At 38.4% G+C, this 9,251-nt stretch overlaps 1 protein-coding gene across 1 annotated transcript in view; it reads right to left on the reverse strand.

Moving 5' to 3' along the window:
* Positions 1-9,251, reverse strand: part of BPNT1 (3'(2'), 5'-bisphosphate nucleotidase 1) — a 24,165-nt gene that overhangs the window by 9,836 nt on the left and 5,078 nt on the right. The window contains exons 3-7 of the mRNA XM_042780430.1: positions 8,284-8,391; positions 6,634-6,682; positions 4,603-4,694; positions 3,497-3,541; positions 146-343 (exon numbers count right to left, since the gene is read on the reverse strand). Of these exons, the coding sequence (XP_042636364.1) occupies positions 146-343; positions 3,497-3,541; positions 4,603-4,694; positions 6,634-6,682; positions 8,284-8,391 (492 nt within the window). The remainder of the gene's footprint in view (positions 1-145; positions 344-3,496; positions 3,542-4,602; positions 4,695-6,633; positions 6,683-8,283; positions 8,392-9,251) is intronic.

The raw sequence follows: 9,251 nt of genomic DNA on the forward strand, positions 1-9,251 counted from the left end.
TTATTTAAATGTTGTTGAAATATGCTTTTAAGGGCAAATTATAATCCTTAACCACTTCCCTTAAATTCTTATTTTTTAAAAGATCAGTATTTCTTCCAATGATTCAACTGTATTTCAGAGCAGACCACAGACCGTTTTTACGTACCTTATTTCCTGCTCCTCCCACTCGCAGCACATCATCAGGGTTCATAGCAGTAACACAGTCATTAACCAACTTGTTGCTATGGGATCGGGTAGTTGTGACAATGTGTTTCCCAGCAGGGACTTCTTTCAGTTGAAACCCAAAGGCACCTAAACCTAAAACTCCCCAGATTGTTCTCCCCAACACAGCATCTGGTCCTGCCTATGTAAACAGGTAAAATGACAGTGTTTGTAATCATTTGGAGAAAAACGTTAGTCATAAATAGAATGTTTAATTATATTAACATCATGATAATTTTGTAAATAAAAACATGGTAACATTTAAAGTGTAAGGACATTATCATCAGCAAAGAAATCAACTCAGCCGTCTCACTGTTGCGTTGGTTTCAAGGGTATGGAAATGAACTTTTGGGAGCTCTGGTAGCATAGTGGCTAAGACACTTGCCTGCTAACCAGATGGCTGGCGGTTCAAACCCACCAGCCACTCCTCGGAAGGAAGGTTGGGCAATCCTACTTCTGTAGTGATACTGCCTCGGAAACCCAAGGAGGGGTCGCTATGAGTCAGGGCTGACTTGACGGCACATAACAACAACAACAACAATTCTTCTCTGAGGAGCTCTGGTGGCATAGTGCCTAAGACAGTTGACTGCTAACCAGAAGGTTGGCGGTTCAAACTCCCCAGCCACTCCACGGAAGGATACTTCTGTAAAGGTTTACCACCTCACTATGAGTCGGAATCGACTTGATGGCAGTAAGCTTGGCTTGGTTTGGTTTACTCCTCTCTGAATCTCCCAATTATCTCATTGTTGGATTTGAAAATAGCTGTTTTCAAAAGGTATTCACATCCCCAGGAAACGAAACATCATGTGTTGATTACTACTTTCCATTATCCGAGGAACAGTAAGGCCCAGATTAGTATGAGAATGGATAGTGGTGATAATATATTTTGCTGCCATAAAGACAAAGCAAATGAATGACTGATACTAAAAAGCTGACCTGAATAATGGGATCAGGGTTTAGATTTTACTGACGATTGTGGCAAAATGACAATGATAATGCAATCTTAGGATCTGTATTTTCCTTTGAAGAGCTTAACAAATTTTCAAACACATTATAATTATACATCTCATATAGAAAAAAATAATCTCCATTTCATGGAAAGTAAGATGCATAAAATGGTTAACAGAGAGTAATGAAAAATACCATTATACTAACATCCAAACCAAAACCAAACCAGTTGTTGCTGAGTTACACAAACATATTAGACATATATGGTATTTTATTGAATATTTAGCATATACCAGACACATACTAACTGCTTTACGTGTATTATCTCATTTAATCTCAAATAACTCAATGGAATAGCTATTATCACTCTTATTCTACAGATGACAAAAGTGAGCTTTGGAAACACCTGACTAAGCACTCTAGGAAGATAACCAAACTCAGGCTCATCTGTGTTCAAAGATGATATTCTTCATCACAAAACTATACTGCCTCAGTTTACTTGTCACAATGCTTTCAAATACATCATCATATTTGTCCTATAGGAACTCTGGTGGCATAGTGCCTAAAGTATTTGACTGCTAACCACAAGGCTGGTGGTTCAAACCCATCAGCCACTCCTTGGAAGGAAGATTGGGCAATCTACTTCTGTAGTGATACCACCTTGGAAACCCAAGGAGGGGTTGCTATGCGTCAGATATGACTCAATGGCAATACGTTTGGTTTTTTCTTTTTTCTTTCTTTCTTTTTTTTTTTTTTTTTGTGATATTTGCCCTATAGCAGTATCCTGGGTGCTGTTATAGTGAAATATGTTTATGTTGCAGGTTGGATCCCCAGGACCCAGACTCTGAGACAGAAAGGTGTTTATCAAGCATTGTACTTGGGATCCGCAACTGGGGAAGGAGAGGGAAGAAAGCAGGAGTGGGTAGATGGTGAAGGTGAGCTGTGATGGAGGCCCAACAACAGTCTCAGCTGACCACATGGGGAGCTCTCAAGCTAGGATGGCCCTTCAGAGTTGTCCCAAATTGGGCTGAAGTGCTAGGTCTTTATGGCCTGGTGATAATCAGTCATTGGACATGGACTGGCTTTGAAGGGCATGACTCTGGGCAATCTCCGAAGAGGCTAACAGCTGAAGGCTGTCTGTGGATAGCACTCCTTGCAAAAAGGGCAACAAAGGAACCAAAAAGCAAGCATTTAGGAATGGGGGCTCTAACCAGATGCTCAATATGTCAGTTTGTTTCCTCTGCTCCTTCTTGATTCCACATTATAGGAAAGCTTGGAATCTGAAAAGTACAGATGGGCTCTATGGTAGCTCAAGATACTCATTTGGCTTTAGCTTGATTCCCATTGAGACTAATTTCATGCTCCTAAGACACCTATATATTAATTCAGCTCTCCAGTTACTATGATAAAGAGAGGGAAGCACACTAAAGAGTGGAAACAAGTATACTAGTCTCTAACCATTCATGTTCCCCCTGAAAATGAATATGTAGGCAAAGAGGAAGGGAGCAGGGGATCTGGTGACTGGGTGAGGTAAATGCAACCCCATGATGCCACTACCTGGCCTTCCCTGTGTTCCTGATTGCTCAGTCTCTCTCACTGTCTCTCTTCTTCGAAGACTCCACACCAACTTTCTGGGGATAATGAAGGCTAATACTCTCATCTTACTGATGATTTTCAGTAAGATTCATAATGGTTAAGAAGTTAGCTCTATTATAAAGCTAGACAATCTCATTACATTATGCCATGATATTTTTTTAAGCATCTACCAGATTCAGTATTTACTGGAAGCAATAGTAAAATGTGAATTGTTAAGTCTTTTGTCAGACTCCAGAGAGGCAATATTAATAATGGTTAAGAGCTAGGACATATGTGTGAATCCCAGCTCTGCCACTTACCAGCTGGATGACCTTGGACAAGTTTCTTGCCTCATTTTTGTCATCTTTAACATGGGGATAATGATTCCCTTATAGGGCTGTTGTAAGCAGTAAATGAGAGAGTGCCTGTGAATCACTTGTGCCTGGCTGTACACAGTAAGCTCTTGATAAATTTCAACTATTATGATGATGATTATTTAAAATCCAACATTTAGCCTTGAACACCACCAACAGAGCTATGCAACTTTTACACTTATTGTAACAAATTTTAAAGCATAAGCAAGAGAGAAGGAAGAAAGAGGAAAAAGACAGTGTGCAGAAAGGAATGGTTGAAAGAGAAAGGTGAAGGGGAGGCAGAGAACAGCAGAAAATCAACTGGCATATGGGATGGGCAGTAACTGCCTTGGGTGCCACACACTGCCTACATCTTTTCTACCTACTAGAGAAGCCAAAACCCTACCTATGTTTTTCACCTTGGCTTCATTCCTGTGTTCCCTTAACTTCTGCTTTTCATTGCTCTGTGGAAAATGAATACAATTTTTCTGATCTCAGAAAGAAGTGATGGGAATTAAAAACTCTTAAGTGCTTAGATCCTTTTCAATGAAAGGTACCATGCATTAGTGTTATTTGTGAATCAAATGCTCCTCTTTTAAATAACAGTAATAAATTATGCACTTTAAGGTTTACACAATAACCACCAATTTGTGTCTGGATTATGTGTATAAACATTAAGGTCATACTAAAAGAATAAAGAACACCTGAGAAATTTAATATGAGAAACACTGCTGATAATATATAACTATTTTGGTAAATAATCCTAAGACATACATGATTATAATAAAAATGTATAATTATACCAATGGCAGATAAACCAAAATAATATTCAAAATAGAGATTAATCCTGCTCTTAAATCAGAATTATAGATGTAAGCTTTCACTCTGGTTACTTAGTTTCCTCAAAGATCTCTCAAGGTCACACCAAGGTAAATACTTTAAATATCAACGATTTCCTTGAAAATTTATTTAATATAATTTAATGGAATATTCCTGCTTTGGAATTGTATTAGTCTCTTTCTTCCAAGGTGCCAAGTTCTTTAAAGTTTAATAGAAAGGAGTCAAAGCAGTTAGGAAGAGACAAAATAAGAAAAAAAAGTACAAGAGCATATTTACTTCTGCTATCACTGCTGCCTATAATTTAGGCATTAAACAGAATTACCTGATAAACAATATGTCTAGCATCTTTTCTTGGTCAAAATGATTAATTTCTTCAATGTGCTTTAAGAACCACTATAAATCTGGTATCATGATAGCCAAGCTAATAAAGAGTTATATATCAGTAGTTCTCAAACTTTACACTGCAATCATAAGGGTACACAAAAATATATACTTCCTGGAACCAACTCCTCCAAACGTTCTCATTTAATAGGTCTGGGGTATGACCTGGGAATCTGGGTTTCAAAAAGCTCCCCAGATGATTCCATGTGCAACCAGCTAGAAATCACTGGATTAGATATAAAAAATCATAAAACTTAATAATTACTCACCTAATAAAATATTTTTACATCACTTATAATATTACCTGGTAGTTGTAATATGGCTGGTTAATAACTCCTGCTATGGCTTTTCCTTCATAAGCAATTCCAATAAGAACTGTTACATTGTCAAGAAGACCTATAAAGAAATAAATATCTATTTAAATAACTTTGTTTTTTTGAAACATTTTATTGTGATTTGGGTAAAAGTTTACAGAGTAAATTAATTTCCCATTTATACATTTATATACATTTATACTTTTATTCCATTTATGTAACAATTTATATACATTTTGTTCCATGACATTGGTTGCAATCCCCTCACTGTGTCAGTACTCTCTCCATTTCCACCCTGGGTTCCCCATTTCCATTTGCCCAGCTTTTCTGCCTTCTGAGTTCTGCTTTTGGGCAAATGCTGCCCTTTTGGTCTCATACAATTGAATGTCCTGAGGAGCACGTTCCTCATGGGTGTTATTGTTCACTTTATACAACTGCCTGTTATTTGGTGGTCTCTGCGAGTGGGTTCAGTTCTGAGTTCAAGGGGTGTTTAAGGGCCAGAGTCTCGGGTGTTTCGCCAGTCTCTATCAGACCAGTAAATCTAGTCTTCTTTATAAATTAAATAACATTCTTATGCTATGACTCATCAGTGCATCAATTGCTCCAAGTTATTTTTGCAGTAAAGGTAAAGAATTTGCAATGATTCACCCATTTCTTATAGCAAATCACACCAATTATAAGAGGGCTGGCTAGACACAGAAGTAGGGTCTACTTAATTAAATTGGTAACTATGGTCTCATTAGTACAATTTGGAAACCAATGAAATAAGTCAGCTATAACTCCACAGTCATTATCATGAGATTCCTATCTGCCCTCTGCCACCTTCCAACTCACACCTACCTGCATTTAAGCCTTTAAAGCAAAGTTTTTCAAAATAAGGTCAGTAGACTACCAAGCACCATTAGAACCCATTAATTTTTACAAATACAGATTTTAGAGCTGCTTCCCAGAGATACTGAATGGGAGTCTGCGAGTGGGGTCAAGATCAGCATTTTAAACAAGATGTCTACATGCTCGTATGCACACTAACTCGGTCTTGTTGTTGTTGTCATGTGCCGTCGTCGAGTCGGACCCGACTCAGCAACCCCTCCTTGGGTTTCCAAGGCAGTATCACTATGGAAGTAGATCGCCCCATCTTCCTTCCAAGGAGTGGCTAGTGGCTTTGAACCGCCAGCCTTCTGGTTAGCAGTCAAGTGCCGTAGGCACTACGCTACCAGAGCTCCTCTAACTCGGTCTAGAGCTTCTGTGTTCCTCAAAGGATTATGATGACTTTTTCAAGACACACACAAGGTATAGTAGTTGATTCATGAGATGATACATTATATCCAAGGGCAGAGAAAGTTTTTTTCTAGTAATTATGAGGTATTTTCTTTTGTTAAGCCGTGAACCTGAGAAATAATGTAAGAAAAATTGATTGGCCTTCATTTCAAGTATAAATCTCTAGGCTTATGCTATGCTTCTAAAATCTGAAACTCTGGCTCTGAGCTTGGTACTTTTTACTGTTATGTTGCCAAGTTTATTTGAATTTGCCTCTTATTTTTTTCATTTTAGATAACTTCAGAAAAAAAGAAATGTTATTCTGTGTCAACAAAACCCATCTTTAAAGTTGAGGCTGTGCATTGAGAAGTGGTTCACAGATGAGGGGAGAAGGGATCTAGAGAGTAAGTGGGATGGTGGTGGTGACAGAGCAAAGGTGTTACAGCTGTGTCTCCATTATTTTCTACTCCATTAAGCTGGAAGTTCAATATAGTCCTTTGGTTACACTGCTTTAATATGTTAGTGATTCTCATTTGAGGGACATTAGCGTATGTGAATATAAAGGAAGGATATAAATTTTTCCCCTCTCTGTTTTGACAATCACTGATGTATAAAAATAGTTAACTAGGATGAGCACAAATAAAGCTTTATGAAAGAGACATAAAATATGATACTGGCTTCCCATACAATACATGAAATATCAAATGTTCATGAGTAAATAGCACACCCTACTGCTGTCAATTATGAATACAAGAGATATGAACCTTCAGTGTATTCCTTGGTGCCATCCAGAGGATCAACCCAGACCACAAGCTAGAAAACAGAAGAAATGTACAAATGAAAGAAACGAAATTTTAAGATTTAAGTAAAATTACTTTTTTTACTTTTGAATTTATGCTATGGATGGCTGGATGAAGTCAACATCATCAGTTTTGTGATGTTTTTGTTGTTATGTGCCGGGGAGTTGGACCCGACTCATAGCGACCCCTCCTTGGGTTTCCAAGGCAGTATCACTACGGAAGTAGATTGCCCACCCTTCCTTCCAAGGAGGGGCTGGTGAGTTTGAACTGTCAGCCTTCTGATTAGCAGTCAAATGCCTTGTTGTTGTTGTTGTTATTTGCCGTCGAGTCGGCCCCCGACTCATAGCGACCCCTCCCTGGGTTTCCGAGGCAGTATCACTACGGAAGTAGGATTGCCCAACCTTCCTTCCGAGGAGTGGCTGGTGGGTTTGAACCGCCAGCCTTCTGGTTAGCAGTCAAGTGCCTTAGGCACTAGTAAAATAAAAAATGTTTATAACATTTTTATAATCATTGAAAAGGTCTTTAAATTAGAGAAGGGTCTGATTTACAAATCTTAAATATGAAATGCTCAACTGATCAAATTTATTGTCACTTGAGCTCTAAGTAAAATTCTATGAACATACTGAGCTCCAGATGGTGGTACAGGGAACACTGTCAGAGTGGCTCCAAATATGTGTTGAACAATGGTGGATGCCACTCATTATTATATATAAGTACTGATTCTTTGTTTTAATAACAACAGTCTGATTATCTTAAGGATCCATCTCATATGTACCAGAGATAAATGAATGGTTCACAAAACTGGCAGTAGAGTGAAAAAGAAAACCCTACTGCTTAGGACTTTTAACATAACTGAGGACATGTGACCATTAACCATGCTAACCATAATGTCTGATGTGAAGAACTTCATTTTTTTTATATTTTCCATAATACATAACAAAGTGCCTTCATTAGCCATAGTAAATGCTCAATGAATGTGTGTTAAATGAACTTAAATTAGGGAAGTATGGTGGATATCTGGAATCATATATTTAACTTAAATAATTGTAAAAATAAATGGGGTGATTTTTATAACTTCTTCAAAATATAAGGGAAACTCTGGTGGCGTAGTGTCTAAGGGATTTGACTGCTAACCAGAAGGCTGGCGGTTCAAACCCACTAGCCACTCCTCAAAAGGAAGACTGGGCAATCTACTTCTGTAGAGATACTGCCTCGGAAACCCAAGGAGGGGTTGCTATGAGTCAAATTGACTCAATGGCAGTGAGTTTGTTTTTTGGTCAAAATATAAAGCAGCACCTGTATCATCTCCTTCCAGCTCCAATTACCAATTAAATGTATGGCTGCCAAAGCTACCAAATAACAAATTAGATTTTCTTCTTAAAAGCATTTTTAATAGTAGTTTCAGAGTGTATAGGAAATCAAAGGTATGAGAAACTAAACTCTACACCAACAGACCAGATATTAAATAGGGTTGTCCGATATTTCTGTTTCATTTGTCTGGCTTGTCCCTATTGTATAACTACTGACTTTCCATCATTATAGGAATATTTTTTTTCCTTTACTGTGGTATAAAACAAACATTAAAAGAGAGTTAAGTATAAATATGGATCATACATCTTCCTCTTTAATAGCACTATATTGTGATGGGCACGGCTGCTTCAATATCTCCTCCCACTGACCATCTTCAATCAGCTCTTGGTCTACATCTTCAGGAGGCAGATCCTAAAGCAGAGATAATACCGAAGTTAAATAGAGTATACACTTCGCCTCAGTAACAAAACAAAACAAATACAGCATCGCAGTTTTCACTAGTCCTTTCCCAACTTATCATTTTTTTTCAAATTGTTATTTGGGTGAAGATTTAAAGAGCAAATTCACTTTCCATACAGCAGTTCACATATACTTTGTCTCATGACACTGACCACAGTTTACCACAATGCAACAGCTCTCCTCTCACTTCCTCCCCATAGTTACCTCTTCCCTGTGTCCATCCCTTCATGAACTCTTACCCCCTGAGCTGTCTCCCTGTGCATAAGCAGCCTTTCTTTCTCCTATGATTGTTCTCTCCAAGGAGAGTATCTACTTGAGGTAAAAGTTCAACTCATATGCCTGTCTTTTGTTTGGCTGGAAACCACGGGTGTGGGTTCAATTCAGACCTGAAAGGCAGCTAGGGGCCATAGTTTCAGTGGTTCCACTAGGTTCTATCGGACCAACAAACCTGGTCCCCCCTTTTTTTTCCTCCAAATGACTTTGAGTTTTGTTCCACATTGTTCTCCCTCTCCATCAAGGATCTCCTACATAGATCCCCTTCCAAGTGCATGACAGTGGTAGCTGAGCACCATCTAGTTCTTCTGGTCTCATACTTGTATAGGCTGCAGATCGGATGGTGTACCAGTCACTAGGGCCAGTTGTTTCCATGAATTTTGGTTTTCTTCATTCTTCTTTGCTCTGGTTGAGAAGAGACCCATCGTTGCATCTAGATAGCAGCTTGCTAGCTTTTAAGATCCCAGTCGCTACTCACCAAAGTAGGAAGTGGAACAACATTTTGTATAGTATGTTATGTCAGTTGAGCTTGATGTCCC

Source organism: Orycteropus afer, unplaced genomic scaffold, assembly GCF_000298275.1.
Source record: "Orycteropus afer afer isolate SDZICR_OR568_19922 unplaced genomic scaffold, OryAfe1.0 scaffold00039, whole genome shotgun sequence".
Taxonomy (NCBI): Eukaryota; Metazoa; Chordata; class Mammalia; order Tubulidentata; family Orycteropodidae; genus Orycteropus; species Orycteropus afer.